Source organism: Sinocyclocheilus anshuiensis, unplaced genomic scaffold, assembly GCF_001515605.1.
Source record: "Sinocyclocheilus anshuiensis isolate Anshui unplaced genomic scaffold, SAMN03320099.WGS_v1.1 scaffold1570, whole genome shotgun sequence".
Lineage (NCBI taxonomy): Eukaryota > Metazoa > Chordata > Actinopteri > Cypriniformes > Cyprinidae > Sinocyclocheilus > Sinocyclocheilus anshuiensis.
In genome coordinates this window covers 138,893-157,485 of record NW_015546153.1, presented here as the reverse complement: position 1 = coordinate 157,485, position 18,593 = coordinate 138,893, and the positions used below count along the sequence as shown (strand labels likewise).

Below are 18,593 nucleotides of genomic sequence, written 5' to 3'. Positions count from 1 at the left end.
AGGATCGCGCGCGGCTGCTCTGTGAGCTGGAGCGTCTGCAACAGGCTGATCTCCTGCGCCGCAGACAGGAAGTGAACACCGTCCCAGCGCAGATCTTCCAGCCTCTCTACAGACAGCAAGAGCTGCGGGACGAGCAGCAGCGGGAGCTCGAGATCGCCTTTCAGGACGTCTGCACAGAGGAGCGCAGTATGTGCTCTCACTTCACTGAAACACCACCACATCAATACACATGTTCCCCAGAATGGAAGGGGAAACTATGAGTGGTGATATGATTAGACCAATAACATATTAAACGTCAGAGCGTGTTGTCCTGCAGCACTTGTTGACTGAGCACTCGTGTGTGTGTGTGTGTGTGTGTGTGTGTGTGTGTGTGTGTGTGTGTGTGTGTGTGTGCTGTTCTTCTGTGTGTTGTTGTGGAGAGCATGTGATGTTAACGTGTCTCCATCATGTGCACTTCTCCAGAGGTCAAAGGTGACTTGGTGATGCAGCTGGTACCTGAACCTCTTCCTCCTCTGTCCGCCTCTAGTCATGATGAGGAGCTGGATGTGACCCTTGACCCTGAATGTGCACCTGAAGGGGAGGAGGCCGAGACCCCAGGCACTGAAACAGCAGGTGGGCAGCCGATCACGTCACCTGATGGGACAGCAGTCGAGATCTAAACTTTAGTGCTATTCTCGGTTATGTTTCGGCAGCATCCTCTGCTCCTCCGGCTGACGCGGGCAGACGGGCTCTGAGCAGACTGCTGGAGCGCATCAGGAGGCAGAGAGATCAGAGGAGCCGTCAGCAGACCACAGACACGCCAGTGACGTCACGTGATGCAGACACACAGGAGGAAGCCTTGAGTGTTGAAACAGGATCTTTAAGCAGCCAGGAAAAAGCTTCAGGAGGCAGTTTAGAGCAGCAGACGCCCAGCACAACACACACTGAGGACGGTAAGCATTCAGCTTCACTTCTGCGAAATGTTACACCAGTTCAAAGCAGAAACATTATGAGTGAAGCTTTCTTGACATCAAGTGTTTCTACACCAATATCCTAACAAACAGAACAGCCTAAAGGGCATCTTACACAGTGCATGAGCTTTCCTGGTTGAACTGACCCTTTAAGAGTGTGAATTACTACATTTGTTTCTTTTATTTTTCAATGTATTTATTTTTTTATAATCCAGCTGCCTTGCGTTGTTGTGTAGGGGCTCGTTATGATTTCTCCTCTGATCTCGTTCCTCAGCTCCTGATATTAGTGATGAAGCCGTGGTGGCAGGATCGGTGCTGCCGGTGGAGGAGCGGGTGGAGAGCGAGAGGAGAGCACACACGGACCAGCCGACCCATGTGAGTTAGGCCATCACTGTCTGTTTGGATCACAGTCGATCATTAAGAGCGTGTTCAAGCGGCTGAGCTGTGATGAGACTCTACTCTTCCTGAAGTGCTTGTGAAACACACATGCGCTCTATGAAGGTGCCTACACTTGAACTGAGCTCAGACCTCATGAGGACGCCAGCATGCTCTGATATCGCACTTACCAGATTAATAAATACATGGACAAGAAATATTTAAATTTCTGTACCTGAATGCTACTGTTAGACTGGACCCGTTTAATATTGGTTAAATAAATTATAATATTCAGTGATGTGTTGATATGTTCTCTGCGTGGACATTAGGTCATGAATATAGTGTCAAGTTATGGAAATGTATTGCTAAAATATGTACAAATCCTGTAAGAAACAGATCTAGCAATAAATTAAGACTCTGGAGTTTCTTGCCATCTTTTAAGAGTCTTATGTTACCAGAACAATAATACTGAAGACCATTTTTACAACAATTGGTAGCGGTTGGTAGGCACAAGATGTTGTTGACCATTCTAACTGTGTTCGTATGAGAAGAGAGAGACTGCAGCATAGCACAGAGATGTTTTCTTGTCTGTGTGGGTAACATGATCTCGCTGTACTCTGTAGGTGGAGGTGCTGTTGAGACGGCAGCAGGAGCAGCTGGCTCTGCTGGAGGAGCTGGAGGAGAAACGCCGTGAGCTCGAGCAGCGCTTGAGAGACACTCCGCACACCAGCGCCACACTGCAGGAAGCTGCTCACAGGCAGAGCACAGCACTTCCTGAACCGCCTGCAGAGGTGCGCTCATTCACACCAAAAGGAGCGTGAACCATATACTGTTGAGTTTTTAAGTTGATTTTATTAATGCTCACCTTTCCGTAAAAATGTGTATATTTTCCTGTAAATTTTGAAAATATTGTGATAATGGCATTGACGTTATGTTAAAGGAATAGTGAGTAAATGATGACAGGAATTATTATTTTTTTATTTAATTTAATACAAATTTTATTTTATTTTTTTTTGTTTTGGGTGAACGGTCTTTCTAACTCAACATTGTTGTAGGTTAAGCCAGATGTCACGCATACGCAGAGACTCCATCAGTACCAGCAGAGGCTCCTGGAGCAGAACAGGTCCGACTGAAACACACTGCAGCAGTGATACACGTGATGCAGCCTGTGTGTGACTGTTTGCCTGCGCTCTTCTCTACAGACTTCATAAGAAGTGTGTTGCAGAAGCTCGTCGACGGCTGGAGGAATATCAGCGTACTCTGAAGTTACGATACACCAGTGGCAGCACATCAGCAGCACTACCGCAGCCTTCCGTTCCTCTGGAGACACGATCTGCCCACAGCCCTGCACTTCCTCTCGTTCTCCACCCTGATCCTCATGTCCTCCATCCAGGAAAAGCTCCTGCTCCGTCACAGGTTAGTGTGAAACAAGTCACGCCGCCGTCCTCGACATCCGCCAACCTCACAGCGTCTGTTTTCCTCAGCAGCCAAACCCCTCTGGATCTGAGTCCAGCTCACCGCAGGATGGACAGGAAGACCGTGTTCCTCTTCCTCCCCCCTCTGTGCTTCTGGAGCTCCTGCGCAGCCGCCAGCATCATGCAGTGCCGCGGTCCGCTGAGATCAGTGCTTCAGTGACGGCGTCTTCCTTCGGTCCGGTCCAGACATCAGTGACGCAGCTTCAGAGTGAGCCGTGTGTGGAGGCAGACAGACAGGAGCTGAGGAGACAGAGAGACTTCCTGCAGGCTCTGATCACAGCAGACAGACAGGTAAACCTCACCTGACCGGCCAACCACTTTTCAGATGCTCTCTGGGACAGCAAAAGTTTCTGGTGTATTTTTCATGTTTGTTTGTTTTCACCAAGCGCAAGCACAGAGTTCACCAGTAAATAAATTTGAAACAAAAACTATACAACAGTCTTGACTCTTGTTGACGAGATAATTCGCCTAAAAATGAAACTGTCATGTACACACCCTCATGTCATTCTAAAACTATATGAGTGACTTTTTTTCCACTGTGTTCTTTCAAGTGTTATTTGACCAAGAGATTTTTTTTTTTTAATGTCACAAAAATATGAAACAGGATTTTAATTTGGAAATTGAAAACCTAAAGGTGTGTTCAAGCCAACGGTGTTTTTGAATCAGTATTTTTTGAAGTGTTTTGAACTGTGCATCACATCGTTGAGTCCTACAGTAAAGTGCTGTTCTTCTGGCAGGGTTCAGCGTTGAGCTTCAGTGATGTTCAGACAGACCGGACGACTTTGAGCACTTTGCTAAATACCATTGAGGAAGCTAACGGCCACACTGAACCCTCGACAGCACCCAGCCAACGGGACAGAGCCACACTCACTACAACACTCCTCTCAGACGGTAAACTGAGTGCTCCGACACAGACGCAGACACACATTGTATTGTTAAAAGCGCTATATAAATAAAGGTGACTTGACAGACAGACAGACAGACACACACACACGCGGACACAGACACACGCACTCAGTCTGGTCAGCTATCCTTGTAGGGACTCTCCATAGGCGTAATAGTTTTCATACTGTACAAACTGTATGTGCTATTGCCCTACACCAACCCTACACCTAAACCTACCCCTTACAGGAAACTTTCTGCATTTTTACAATCTCAAAAAAACTCATTCTGTATGATTTATAAGCTTCTGTACCCATGGGAACCTCAATTTAGCTCCTCACAGTGACGCAAGTCCCCATGAGTCTGAGTGTATTCAGGTTTAAGTCCCCACCAGTTTAGAAAAACCTGTACACACACACACAGGGCTGGGTAATGACACAGATCACACGGTCCGTTTAATTCTGTTTCATGAGCTCTTGATTCTGTAGATTAATTTTGTTAGTATCAAGTACAGCACATGTACATTTTTCTCTGTAAAGCTGTAAACTATTCAGGGAACCTTGTCAGTAGTACGATAGTCTACACTATTAAAATCGTTTACTATTTATTTGAGATTTATTTATTTATTTATTTATTTATTATTATTATTAGTGACCCTCGAATAAAAACTCTCAGGGTTGAATACAAATGCCGATAAGGCAATTTTTATATTTAATTATACAATTGCTTCTAAACCAATTTGTCCTTGAAATATAAACATTTAAACTGTGACTAAACACTTGTTTTATGACATTTATTCGAACATTACATAATTATGACACTTAACACATTAATTAAAAATGTTGTAAATCTAATATAGTGCTTTTTTTTATCAAAATGCTCTTCTCTGGAATTATTTTTATCCTAGCTTAGTTTGGAGTTATGGGCATTGAATGGCTTTCCTGAGGTAAATGTAATGGTATGTCACATAGTTTGTTTATTTGGTGCTGTAACTAGTAGTAAAGAGGAAGAGATCCGTCACGCCACGTTAAAGAGCACCAAAACCACATTTATTGTTTGCATTTGTGATAATGTACAGAATTTGAAAGCTGAGACGGTTTCATATCAAAAGTAACAAAACACAAAGTTTATCGCAATTATTGAATATCAGGAGTGCTACAAATAATGTTTAGTGATGTTTTGTTTGCGCATAAACAGAAAACAGTGCTGACTAAAAGATCTTGATTTAAGAATTGATACATTCTCATGAAAATTAATATGGGCTAAAATTGATTTAAAAAGCAATAGTCAACATGCACTATAATGGTGCTGGATGTATTTTGTAGGCTCTGTATATGATCCAGCCCCAGTGCATCGTGGGAGAGTGAAGCCACCAGTGTCTCGTCCTCCTGCCCGTTTGGCCTTCTTACAGCAGATGGAGCAGCATGAACTCAGTGCTATACAGGAAGTGGACACTCCAGTCAACATCAGCCTGGACACAGGTACGCGAGCACCTCATATCCTCATCCAGGATGTGTGTCTGACCTCATGTGACCAGTTTGTGCTCTGTGATTGGCTCCTGCAGAGCTGCAGTCTGTTGATGTGAGCGAGTCCAGCAGCACGTCTCTGCCCGCCGTCTCCTCTGAAGACGGTCACAGCGTGAGTCAAAGGTCACAGGTCACGGGCAGAATCAGCCGCATGTCCTGGAGAGAAATGCTCCTGTGTGACTCCACAGCCTCAGCGAGTAAGAAACGACACATTCATCTGTTTCTGCTGGTTTCTCACTATGCACTAAAGTTGGAAAGCTGTGTGATGTGCAGAACCGAGCTGGAGGCTCAGCGACAGCGGTTCAAGAAATGCAGTGTGTTTGTTAGAAATCTGTCTCTGTTGTGTGGGTGACTTCATTTTGACTTGATGACCTTCAGTTATTTAAAATGCTTAATTGCTAAAACTCTTCTAATCCTGTTCACTTCTTAGGTCCATCCAGTATGAATCACCAGCGAGAGGTAAGATTGTGGTCAGTGTCTCAGCGACGATCATCTGCTGGTGTGACGCACATGACCTCACTGGCGGCTCCTCTGAGATCCACAGCTGTGCGGATCAGTGATGAAATCTAGCCAAATCTGAGCGTGCGTCACACCAGTGATTATGCCAAGAGAAGCTGTCTGTGTGTGTCTGTGTGTGTCTGTGTGTGTCTGTGTCTGAGCAATGATGATAGTGTTTTGTACCTAAAGTACATGTGAATAACGCGTGTATGATAATGAAGGTCTCTACACTTGAACTGAGCTCAGAGAATAGCAGAAAATGGTGTGAATACGCCCCTCTGCACTGATAGTTTGGACACTGGACATCGCCTTTGCAGACGATGTGTGTATTAGCTTGTGTTTCCCTGAGGGCTTTTCTGTCGCATACCTGTACTAAGATCTGATTCTGGGTCAGTTGAAGACTCCACTATTTCTAGCCACTTAATCCTCTAAGCATTTTTTTCCTGCAAGCATGTGTGTGTGTGTGTGTGTGTGTGTGTGTGTAATCACGGTGTGTAAATCCGCTCTGTGTTTGTTTGCTAGTGCTTTGGTGCTGTTGATCCAGACTACCTCTCATCCACTACGATCTCGACAGGAAGCTACTCCACCAGTGACCATGAGCCCAGTTACGCTATTTCAGGTGTGTTTAATCATTATATTCACATTCAGAGTTTGTTCTGGAAGCATCTGGATCAGTCCTGTACGAGGGTCTGTTTCTGAGCAGAGCTCACGTCTGCATTTTTTTTCTCAGAAGCGTCTCATCTCTGCACCGAGCCTGATGTGTGTGGCCCGTCACCCAAATCCAGTTCCTGTCACATGACCGCTGCCCAGGCACAGGAAATGAGAGACTCTGTGCAGCAGATCATAGATAAATACAGCAAAGAGCTGAACGCTTCACTGAGACACGCAGGAGTGACCTCAGGTAAACATGTCATGGGTTAGTTTAGCATGTCAAGCGTGTGCAGGAAGCAGATATGCTCACTTGTGCTGTGTGCAGGTGCGGTGAACACCAGTTCAGCGTCTCAGTCCTGGTCCAGTGCGCTTCAGGAGGAGTGTTCACTGCGTGATGGAGATGCAGCGGAGCACAGGAGCTCTCTGAGTTCAGCCGCAGCTCTGTCCAGCACCGAGCTCTCAGGTGACCTCACTTCCTCTGCCCTTTGACCTCCAGTTCCATCTGCTAGTCATACACATGGGTTGATTTTAATTAGTCACTTCATTGTACTTGCAATTGGTTACGTAATAAATTAATTCATAAAATATATGGAGGCAAGTAACATTTGCCTCTTGTGCGATAATTGCTAAACGAGCACAGCAGGAGCATCTGACTCGTTGATGAACCATAAATGCGCTTGTAATGTGACACAATTGCTTATCACTTTTGACTAATTGGTAACGCTGCACCCAGACTGATGTGGTGTGGTCCGTGTTGGGTGACAGTGACACAAAGTTTGCTGTCGATATGCTAAAGCATTGTACAGATGCATTTTGACATCATCAATTTGTTGATGTGGTAAGCAGTAAAAATGTAGTCTCAACATGAAACCTTTTTGCAGGCATGATCTGAAGATGATCGGAGTTGAATTTGCGAAAATTCAGACCAACTGTCTGAAAATAGCGGACAGGAATTTTGGCAGATTATTTCATAATTGAATATATATATATATATAAAAAGAGTATATCAGTATGACCCAAGGATTCGGTCAAGACCATGGCAGGCAAAACACTTTTTGACCACATGGCAGCGCTGTCCTGAAACTGAGTACCTTTAGAATAACATGGGGCTGATGACACATCCCATCTTTTGTAACAATATGCCAATGTGTTCATAAAATGTAGCATTTTACATCAAAATTTAAAATGGCCAGTGCCCAAAATTGCAGACATGGGACAATTTTATATAATTTGATTTCAGTTTGCTGCTCTGAATCAAGAGACCAGAGTCTTGTACTTTTGGGTCACACTGTTCAAAGTTAGAAAAATTATTTCTCATATCTCCTGATCACTAGGTGGTGCCGTGCTGAAACTGCTGGAATGGTTGTCATAACACGCACTGTTTGGCCTGAATACGCTAAAGCAGGGATCCTCAAATCTGGCCCACGAGATCCACTTTCCTGCAGAGTTTAGCTCTAACCCTAATCAAACACACCTGAGCATGCTAATCAATGTCTTCAGGCTCATTAGAAAATCACAGGTAGCTGAGTTTGATCAGGGTTGGAGCTAAACTCTGCAGCACATTGGCCCTCCAGGGCAAGATTTGAGGAACCCTGCGCTAAAGCATTGCAGGGAGAGAGCCGTATGTCCATTTTTGCCATGCTCTTCATCAAATCTGTGAACATGCAGATTTGAGCTGCTGGTGGTGCTAGCAAATCTGACTTTGTGTGGACATCAGCGGCCTGTGCTGCTAATGGAAGTTACACTCTGAACGTGGACAAGCACTGTATACTTTGGGCTGAAGAGTCTTATTCTTTCTCCAGGTGTTTTCCAGCCGCTACTGCCTCATCCAGACATCGACTCTTCCTCTTCATCATCGAGAGATGCAGTGCGAGATGATCAGAGCACTAGAGCTCAGGTACCGTTTGTGCATGTTTAATTCTCCTGACTCTGTTCCCGCGTATCTTTCCATGCTAATCTCTGCTGGATCCTGTTAGGGCTGGAGCGAGACTGTAAACCGGATCCTTGAGCGCCTCTCTGATCAGTTATCCATCAGACAGAGCGAGCAGGGTCACGGCACCACGCCTGCTGATCCATCTCATCATGATCAGGGGCCTCATTTATAACCATTGCGCACGCACAAAACCTGCCCTGGAAGAGCCGTACGCCACTTCCTGCGCAAAAGGTGGGATTTATAAAAACAAACTTGACGGGAAAATTTGCGCACCTGCACGCAAACTCTGACCCATGCGTACGGACTTTTTTTTCCCAGAGAGAGAAAAGTAATGAAGTAAACAATGATTTGAAACTCAGTTTTACCGTCTCGTCTGTCATCCTCTGTGTGTCGTGATCAGGACAGACACCTGAACGAGTCCATTGTGAGGCAGAACCGGACCAGTCACGTTCGACGCACACACTCGAGCGCTGAAGATCAGTTACCCTCTCCTGATCAGTCTGCGTTCAGCCAGTTGATTGGTAAAGCGTCAGATATGGGTTCGTCTCAGGTGTTTGATCAGAGCAGCGTCCTCGCCGATGGACCGGAGGAAGTGACTCAGAGCACAGGTGATGATGGGGCTTCAGTGTGTCTGTGTGTGTCCGAGTGAGTGTGTGTGTGTCTGTGAGTGAGTGAGTGAGTGAGTGTGTGAGTGTGTGTGTGTGAGTCTGTGTGTGTGCTGTGTTCCATTGCTCTGACTGTGCTGGTGTTTGTTCAGCTGCAGGACCCGCTGAGGTCGGCTCATCGCTCCAGCCGTCAGTGTCACAGATGATGAGCGATGATGCTCTGACTGACGGCCCACAGGGTAAATGACAGAAAACACCACAGTTCTCACGAGGCAGAGCGCTGAAGATATTCCTCACACACTCCTGCACTTGTTTTATAGTATAAACTATTACAGTGCGTTAAGGCACTGCTCTGTTGATAGTTCTTAAGCTAACCAGCAGTGATTATTAATAATGCATATTTCAGTAATAATTCAGTTTCAGAAATAGTTTTGGAGGGCCAAAATCATTGACTGAGACAGTGATGCTTAAGTAGCATTTCCCCAGTGGTGTGTTTTGACTGTCACTGTTTCATGCACACAACCTGTCAGCTGTGAGGACGCTAGTGCTGGATTAACAATATCAGTTTTACCGTTTCAATGAACCAGTCTTCTAGTCTATGCTGTTTTCTGTTGATGCATGAACAAAACTTCAGTAAACATTCTTTGTAGCGCCTCCCTTCACAATAATCACAATAAGCTTCTGATATAAAACAAAGTCTCCGCTTTCAAATTCTGTTAATTTTATCACAAGCAATAAATGCTGTTTTGCTGCTCTTTAAAGTGTGTTGACAGATAGCTAGTGAAGCGATCACCTCTTCCTCTTCTACTAGTTACAGCAGCAAATAATGAACATCAGAAGAAACAGAACAACTTACTGAAATCATGAATCTGTTATGTAATCGATCAATCAAACTGCAGAAAGACATCAGTGAAACAAAATAGCTTGTGAACAATAACATCACATTTACCTCAGGAAAGACTTTCGATGACCATAAACTCGATAGTCAGTTTGCATTTTGCGAAACATATGCACTATATTACATATTCATTATATTTTTCTTAACCTGTCAGTGATGTCTCCTGGCATGTAAACAATTCATAATAGCTGCCATTTTTATTGCAACCGTGAATTGAAAAGTTGATATAAAACTGCGTTGTGTGTGATTTAAATAATATACGACTCGGTTTTTATTTGAGTGTTGATTTATTCAGTAAATTAATTATTAAATAAACTTTAGTTTTGGTTTTGTTTTGTTTTTTGGCTGAATGAGAAACTATTCACAGTTAGTTCTGGTGTTTAGTGGAGCTGATGCATGTTGTGTTTTCTGTGTTGTAGATGATGCATCAGATCTGTTTCTTCCTCTGCCTTCTGACGTCACCACCAATGAGACGGCAGACTGTTCGACGGCTCTCTGCGTCCCGCTGGAAGCAGAACCGTGTGGCGCACATGATGCTGAAGCCTCTGACTGGCTGGAGTCCACAGATCAGTCCCTAACATCCCTGCAGCATCTCAGAGTCGACACGCTGCTTCAGTCTCAGTCAGACCTGCAGATATCCATGGATGCGCTCTCTTTTACCCACGAGTCTCTCTGTGACACCGATGCTGTGGCTCCACCCACTGCTGCAGACGTGAGCCTCATGCCACGCTCCCCTCTCAAGCCCGCTCTACAGGAAGATGCACCACAGGAAGTGAGCTCGGAGCCGCCGCCGCACCTGACCGAGCTCTTAGAGCGAGCACAGGTAGAGTCTGACGTTATAAACACCTCGCCATACTGCGGTAGTGCCTGTGTAATGATTCAGCGCCAGTGTGAAGGTTTGTGCTTTAGGTGACCTGTTTCTGTAGTTGAGCTGCAAGAAATATGAACACACACCTAGATAAACTTTTAAAGGACCCGCAGAAACCCTGATAGAGTTTAAGACTTTATTTTTATGGACTTAAATTTGAAACAACTAAATTTAATTATGATTTCAGGAGGTTAAATTTGGGGACGGAAAGACCAGAATTGAGATACGGCTTAATGAGACGATTAAACTTCAAAAGGCTGTGATTTAATTGAATAAATATGAGCGCTGCAGGTTTCAGAGTCCAGTGCTGTGCTGCTCTGTATTTCTGCTGCTCCGACAGCGCCTCCTGCTGGCAGAGAATAAATGTGCATTTCCAATCAGCCTTTGCATTTACATGAGAACCAGTGTTGTTTGGATGCCAGTGTTTGTCAAAATATCTCGCATAAAGATAGAAATGCATACAGGTTTGGAATGACATGAGGGTGATTTGCATTGTTGAAACCATACAGACCACTAACAGTCTGCAGCGAGTAACAGGAGTCAGATGACGCTCTCGTGAGTTTGGCTCCGTGTGAGCGTCGTTCACATGACTGTGGTTGTGTCTCAGGCGGCGGGTGACGTGAAGGGCATCCTGGAGGAGTCCACCATCTCCTTCATCAGTCTGCCAGAGTCAACACTACAGGATCCTGAGCTCACCCTCACACAGACGCCAGACACAGGAAGTGCTGCACAGGAAGTGGTGAGGGTCTGTGTGTGTGCTGCTGCTGCATGCGTGTCATTCAGAGCTAATGAGTGCTGTCTCCTGTAGGGCGAATCACAGAGCCGTTCGGACGACAGCCAATCAGAGCGGCCAGAGGCGGCATTCCCTCATGCTGGTGGGTGACCCGCTGCTCTCGACTCGCACAGGTGTGTTTGTGTAGGCTGAGTGTCACGTGACTCTGTGTGTTGCAGTGATGCTGCTGGAGTTTCAGAGCTCGTCTGCTCCGCAGCAGCGCCGGCGGGATCGTCTCGCTCAGAGGTCAGCGCTCAGAGCCGCCCAGATCAAAGCCAGAAAAACCACAGCTGTCCAGAAAGTGTCCAGAGCCACAGGACGCACAGATCCTAAACCACACACAGGTGACCTGAGCCCTGCTGCTGTCAGATTGCCAAACCATGAGAGAGCTTCTTTGTTGTTGTTTGTGATTTTTGCAGATAATAATAATAATTAGATGACATTAGGGATGCACCGAACACAATGTGCATCGGTGCATCCCTAGATGACACTTTTTTTTGCCTTTAGACAATATTTAGTTTGTTTTTGTGCTCATTTAGACATTTTTTCCCTAATTATTATTAAATGTATGCATCATCTTACGTTGAATTCTTACATTTAATCAGTAAATTCTATTACAGACACTATTGGGCTCACATGAAATCAGTGCCAACAAAACCCATCTTTGCACTGCAGAAGTGGCACAGAAGCTGAATCTAAAGTGGATTTTAGATGTATTTACACAGTTTAATGCACAATACAGGTGGCATGAATGCATTTACACTGTATAAACAATGATTTGAGTTTGTTTGAATATTCGGTTATGAAATTAATATAAAAAAACGTGCATATGAAACTAAGTGTCAGTAGGTGGTGGTAAGTCACTCTTAATGAAGAAGTCAGCGAGTAAGCATCGGTTAAAACTATGCATTCAAAATGTGCATTCATTTAGTAAATGTAACAACTTTATTGTTGTTTTTTAATCAGTGACATTCACATTAGTGTTGATATGGAAAAAAAAAAAACACTCCTGCTCACGTGATATTGCTAAACTATATAAGATTGTTTATTGCAGTGTGTCATACTTGATCATGTCAGCTTCCATATTGTTAAAGCGACTACAGTGTTATTGTAGACGATACGTATGTCACGCTCCTCAGCTGAATACACACGTCTCACACAACGACTGCTTCCAGCTGACAGACTGAAGCGCGTGGCTGAGGTGCGGATCTGCTCTGATGAACACACACGCTGTGAGGAGGCTACGATGTACCGCCGCACACACAGGTACCTGCACATTCAGCATCACCGCTCTGTGTGTTTGACCATTCAGCTACAGCACGGGGAATGATGGGAGATTTATGACATCTCAGGACAACCATGAAACAGATTGCTGTAGTTAGTTCTGGCTTTGCATTTAAAGGTTTATGGCTGAACTTTCTTTCAGATTGTACAATCAGTTAGAGGAAGTTAAACAGAAGAAGGAGCTGCGGAGCCGTCAGGAATCGTACGCTAAGAACCGGGAGAAGGCCAGAGACTTCCAGAGGGTGAGACGCGTGAGCAGGACACTCGGAACACACAATACTGGAGCTCTTGAGACCGGATGAGTCTCATGAATACTGAAAACATGTTTCACCCCAAAATCAACTTGATGCCAGACATCTTCGTAAGGGTTTGGTCACACGGAGCCTTGCACAGGAAGATTCCTCAGATAGTCTGCAAAATCCCCATCGAAATGACTCGTTTTCCCTCAGGTCACAGTCCGCTGAACTGTCACACATGAACTGGCTGCCAAACCAAGCAAATTACTGCAGCTGATTTAGCTTTCACACACACTTCACATTTGCCTCACGAGGATCTTTTCATTTCTTTGCTTGTGGGCTGAAATATGACTGAGGTTAAGCCAGATATTCTTTATCTCTTGCAGAAGACGCTGGAGAAACTGAGGGCCAAACTGAACCGCTGACGTGCTTGGAGATTCATCGCTGCTGTTTGTTATTGGTCTCAATCAGATTTTAAAGTGTCAAGCAATTTTATTTCTGTCTGTATGTTGTGTATTTTAAGTAAAATGCTGTTTTAATTTAATTGAGTCATCAGTGTGATTGTGAATAATAATACACTACTTTCTTTTCCTATTGGTCTCTGGAATTACCAGTCTGCAGTAAACAAAGCAGATGCCATTAAGTCATTCAAGACTAAACCTCATGGCCCTGACAGAGACGTGGCTCAAACCAGAGGACACTGCTGCTGCTTGTAGTGATCTCCGTGTTCGATAGCCTCACACGGGCCGCCACTAAATGTAGTGGTTTTAGATCTCTTTGGGCTTAAATATTAATTAGGGGTCAAGCACCACATTTTTTTTAAAGTTCGAAAAACGTACTTTTCCGAGCTCGTCCTAGACGGTTTGTCTTATTTTCACACAATTTGGCTCAGATCATCTTCAGACCATGCTGGCAAAAAGTTAAGGAATTCAAGTTGATTAGTCAAACCGTTTTCGAATAATGTGCGAATGAATTCGACAAAGAGCACGCAAAAAAGAACATGAGGCTATATCTCCGCAACGCTTTAACGTATTGAGACCAAACTTGGTGTGTGTTCTAATAACCATGACCTGAGGCTACCTGCACAGTTTCGCCACAGCGCCACCTAGTGGTCAGGAGATATGAAATGTATATTTTTGCTTGTAACTCCTGAAAAATATAGCAAAACTGGTCTCTTTAGATTCGGTGCAATTTTCCCATGTCGGCCATTTTGAATTTTGACCTAAAATGCTATATTTTACGAACGCATTGGCCTATGGTTACGAAACTCTGTATGTGTTCGGCACCATGCCCTGATGGTACTCTCCTCCACGTCATCTTTCAACGTAACCTACGCTCACTCTCACCCTCCCGGCTATCTGCTGTGGCTTCATCTTCGCTTCGTTCCCTTAAACCGTTATAATCTCTTGATGCTAACAGTGCTACTGACACTCTCTGCTCCACTCTGACGTCTTGTTTAGACACTGTCTGCCCCTCTAACGGCTGACGACTTTGCCACATTCTTCATTCTTCATTAATAAAATTACAACCATCAGTGCACAATTCTCCACACTACAATCTGTCAAACACACACTTGTTCACATCCTTCTCTTCACTCTCTGAGACAAACTCATCCTTTCCAATCATCCTACTACTTGTCCGCTTGATCCTATTCCATCTCATCTCCTTCAAGCCATTTCTTCTTCAGTTGTACCTGCACTCATTAACACATCCCTTCACACTGGTGTCTTTCTCTCAGCATTTAAACGGGCTCGATAACCTCACTACTTCAGTGGCCCAAAAGATCATCAGGTTCTCACACAAGTCCTGCAAGTTCAGAGAATTTAATCAAACAAATGAGACAAAAATATATACTCCTAGTCCATCTGTTCAGAGGTGTTTTCAATCAGTGAGATGACCAAAGTCTGATCATGTTTGTGGAAGTGAATCATGGCACGGACAAAGGAGATCTGTGAGGACCTCAGAAAAAGAGTTGCTGTTGATCATCAGGCTGGAAAAGGTTACAAAACCATCTCTAAAGAGTTTAGACTCCACAAATCCAGTCAGACAGCTTGTGTACAAATGGAAAAATTCAAGACTATCGTTACTCTCCCAAGGAGTGTTTGACCAGCAAAGATCATTCCAAAAGCAAGACATGTAATAGTCTGCGAGGCCGCAAAGGACCCCAGGGTAAATCCTAATAAACTAAAGGTATTTTTCACATTGGCTGATGTTAAAGTTCAGGAGTCCACCATCAGGAGAACAATCATGGTGTGCAATGCAGAGCAGCAAGAAGAAAGCCACTTTTTTTGTTGTTTAAATGAGAAGCATTTTGTTTGGAGAAAGGAAAACACTGCATTCCAGCATAAGAAACGCATCCCATCTGTGCTAGTATCATGGTTTGGGCCCGTTTAGCTGCATCTGGAGCAGGACAGCTTGCCATCACTGATGGAACGATGAATTCTGAATTATACCAGCAAGCTGAAGGAAAATGTCAGGACATCTGTCCGAGAACTGAGTCTCAAGAGAAAGTGGGTCATGCAGCAAGGCAACACAAGTCACTTGGGATAAAAGCATCTGCTAAATGTAAATGTTCATAACTTGTATAACTACATTGTGAGATGTAAACTCGCAACTGTGAGAAAAACTAACTCAGATACACCCTGGATTTACAGACAATGAAAACCAGTGCCAGCTGTAACAACAATTGCAGAAGAGCTTTTACATAACAGCTCAGGCTGAGTGAGGTCTATAGCGCACCGAAGATCAGTGCACTTTCTGATTAATGAATGTGTATCATGGCAGCAGATATGAATGACTGGCTGATGATCCGAGGCATTCCAGCCTGAGGGGGTTCATGTGTATGGAAGGCCAATAAAGCCAGCAGACTTTAAACGGCAGCCAATGAAGTTGCTGTATTTGAGACGATATTTGCATATGTGACACGATGGCATGCACATATGCAAACATGTTCGTGAGGGATAATGCATCGGTTCGTTGTGTGATGTCAGTTATATGTAATGATCTCTCATGTCCTATTTAGATGTTTAGTTCAACGTTATTTCTCAGATAGAAAAGTCTTAATTTACATTGTAACACTAATTAATTTATTTTAACATGGTAGACATCAGTAAAGCAATGCTGCAATAAACTAAAGAAAGAATTAATATGTGGGTAAATTTAGAGGTAAGTAAGCTTTAAAAAGTATTACACGTTCAAACATGGCCAGAATGTGTACGTGTTGAGAGACACTTTCAAATGTGTTGTCTTAAAACAGTAAAACTGTCTTTAAACCTACTACAGAAAGCCTTCCACACACGTGCTCATCTCAGCACGGGATTGAGTGGGTGGAGCTCTGAGTGATAGAGCATATTGACATTTAACACCTTAATAAAACAAAGTATGTGATGTGCCTTCCACCCACTCTAATTGGAAACAAATTAGAAACTAGGTAAGAAAAAAAAACATACAGACGAGGTTGACAAGTTTTTTGTTCTTTTAATAATTCATACCTTAATTTTTAAATCCATTAAAAAAACAGACATTTAGAAATGGTATTGATATAAATGTTTTTTTGTAAGATGCATGCTTCAATTATATACTGAACGTAAAAAAGTAAATTCGCGTGAGTCGTATTTCCTGTTGGAGACTCCTGACCAATCAGAGCAGTCGCTGAGTGAGGGTGTGATGTGATTGGCCGGCTCAGAGCCCGCTGTTCGCCGAGTGAAGCGAGCTCTTCTGTGGCTGCCGGAGGCGCCTCTCTCCCGCTCCTGCATTCAGGTAAACCGCATTTATAAGAGCATGTGAAGTCACACAGCTCACGAACTATCCAGCGTCTTGTTTATTTGTTGTTGTGGGAAGTGAGTGAATATGATCTGAGCTGTGCATGACTGTTTGTGCAGCGCGCACGAAGCCCCTGAGGCTGACGCAACATCTCTGCTCGGATGAATGAACGCGTTTAACGCCTCGCTGCCGCTCTGAGACTCTTCTGTAAATGAGCGCAGGTTCCGCGGCTGCTGTGTTCCTCCTGCAGTGTCTCCCGTGCCCAGCTCAGCATGACCACCGCGGCGCAGACGCAGGAGCTCTTCCGGTGCGCGGACGCCGTGTGCTTCGACGTCGACAGCACCGTGATCCGCGAGGAGGGCATCGACGAGCTCGCCAAGTTCTGCGGCGTCGGAGACGCGGTCACGGAGATGTCAGTAAACCGGCTCTCATACTCACAGAACCTCACACACGCACTCACACACACACACACACACACACACTCACTCACAAAACACTCACTCACACACACTCACTCACACACACTCACTCACACACACTCACTCACACACACACTCACTCACACGTGTGGTCAAGCAGCCTAGCTAGTGTACAGATGCCGGTGTAGTGTGGAGTGTGACAGCACATCTCTGGTCCGCAGGACTCTGAAGGCCATGGGCGGCTCTGTCTCATTCCACACCGCTCTGAGTGAGCGTCTGTCCATCATCAAGTGCTCGAGGGAACAAGTCAACAAGCTGATCACTGACCACCCGCCTCAGCTGACGCCAGGGATCAAGTAAGTTGGTATCCATCCTCATTTCTGGAAAGATGCTTCAAAATGGTTCATTTTATATACAATACTGCCAAAGTCACAATACACAACAACAACAACAATAATAAATTATATTTAAAATCAATAATTATAAGGTGCCAGTAATGTTTACAACAATCCTATTAAGGTATACACTTCATACACTATTTACACTTTACACTATATACACTACATTATTACACTTTACCCTATGTACACTACATACTATACATTTAGAATATATACACTTTACACTATATACACTATAGGCTACACAATATACTATACATTATTTACAATATACACTATATACAATATGCATTACTATACATTATATACACTATACTATATATATTCTACACTATACACTTGTATACACTATATACACTATATTCACTAAACACCATATACACTACACTATATAGACCAGGGGTCCCCAAACTCTTTTCTGCAAGGGCCACATAATTGTCCCTTTAATGGGGGGCGGGTCGGTTTGTAACAGAAAAATACATGGGCCGGAGTGACTTCTAGTATTATTGTGGAGATTTTATTATGATTTTAAATGTATTTATTATGCCTCCTAATGCTAGAATAGTTTTTGTTATGCACCGTACAGAGTCAGACAAATGATTACTTTTCAAGAGACATATAAACATCTTCATTGCATGCCTTCTGATGTTTGGGTATGTCTCGTTAGGGAGGGCAGCATAGAAGGCAAGGAGACCGTTGGGCTTAAATGCGTCTTTCAGAACATCACAGTTCTGTAACTCCGCCAACTCAAACTGATAAGAAGGCAGGGCTTCAACAATGTCGGCAGCAAAGGGGTTCTGGAAAAGGCGGATTTCTTTAGCGTGGACATGTAGCTCACAGAATCGCACGTCAAACTCCGCCTTCAGCATTTCCAGCGCTTCCACGGACTTTTCAGCTGGGAGTGGAGCCACTGGTTTCTCAGCTGAGAGACTTTGGGTAACGGGGAGATGAGTGAAGTCTTGCTTTTGCACTTGTCCCACAAGCAGTGCTAGTTTCACCTCAAATGCTTTTATGTGGGAATACATGTCACATATTAGTTTCCCCTTGCCTTGGAGCTG

At 44.2% G+C, this 18,593-nt stretch overlaps 2 protein-coding genes across 7 annotated transcripts in view; both read left to right on the top strand.

The window, feature by feature from the left end:
• cep295 (centrosomal protein 295) overlaps window positions 1-13,480 on the top strand; it is an 18,774-nt gene extending 5,294 nt beyond the window's left edge. The window contains exons 7-32 of one of the 4 annotated variants that reach the window (XM_016503287.1): window positions 3-186; window positions 463-612; window positions 693-932; window positions 1,225-1,325; window positions 1,949-2,116; window positions 2,381-2,448; window positions 2,528-2,741; window positions 2,813-3,091; window positions 3,538-3,691; window positions 5,008-5,163; window positions 5,247-5,405; window positions 5,639-5,667; window positions 6,229-6,325; window positions 6,437-6,607; window positions 6,683-6,820; window positions 8,160-8,254; window positions 8,334-8,428; window positions 8,654-8,898; window positions 9,048-9,134; window positions 10,213-10,616; window positions 11,269-11,400; window positions 11,470-11,536; window positions 11,613-11,777; window positions 12,573-12,699; window positions 12,860-12,959; window positions 13,340-13,480. In XM_016503287.1, the coding sequence (XP_016358773.1) occupies window positions 3-186; window positions 463-612; window positions 693-932; window positions 1,225-1,325; window positions 1,949-2,116; window positions 2,381-2,448; window positions 2,528-2,741; window positions 2,813-3,091; window positions 3,538-3,691; window positions 5,008-5,163; window positions 5,247-5,405; window positions 5,639-5,667; window positions 6,229-6,325; window positions 6,437-6,607; window positions 6,683-6,820; window positions 8,160-8,254; window positions 8,334-8,428; window positions 8,654-8,898; window positions 9,048-9,134; window positions 10,213-10,616; window positions 11,269-11,400; window positions 11,470-11,536; window positions 11,613-11,777; window positions 12,573-12,699; window positions 12,860-12,959; window positions 13,340-13,378 (3,864 nt within the window). In that variant the 3' untranslated portion in view covers window positions 13,379-13,480. Of the gene's footprint in view, window positions 1-2; window positions 187-462; window positions 613-692; window positions 933-1,224; window positions 1,326-1,948; window positions 2,117-2,380; window positions 2,449-2,527; window positions 2,742-2,809; window positions 3,092-3,537; window positions 3,692-5,007; window positions 5,164-5,246; window positions 5,406-5,638; window positions 5,668-6,228; window positions 6,326-6,436; window positions 6,608-6,682; window positions 6,821-8,159; window positions 8,255-8,333; window positions 8,429-8,653; window positions 8,899-9,047; window positions 9,135-10,212; window positions 10,617-11,268; window positions 11,401-11,469; window positions 11,537-11,612; window positions 11,778-12,572; window positions 12,700-12,859; window positions 12,960-13,339 lie in introns of all 4 variants that reach the window. The other 3 variants (XM_016503288.1, XM_016503286.1, XM_016503289.1) reach the window with 3 other exon arrangements.
• A 3,040-nt stretch (window positions 13,481-16,520) lies between these two features.
• Window positions 16,521-18,593, top strand: part of psph (phosphoserine phosphatase) — a 5,566-nt gene continuing 3,493 nt past the window's right edge. The window contains exons 1-3 of one of the 3 annotated variants that reach the window (XM_016503285.1): window positions 16,521-16,712; window positions 16,966-17,127; window positions 17,356-17,490. In XM_016503285.1, coding sequence (XP_016358771.1) covers window positions 16,988-17,127; window positions 17,356-17,490 — 275 coding nt within the window. In that variant the 5' untranslated portion in view covers window positions 16,521-16,712; window positions 16,966-16,987. Of the gene's footprint in view, window positions 16,713-16,834; window positions 17,128-17,355; window positions 17,491-18,593 lie in introns of all 3 variants that reach the window. The other 2 variants (XM_016503284.1, XM_016503283.1) reach the window with 2 other exon arrangements.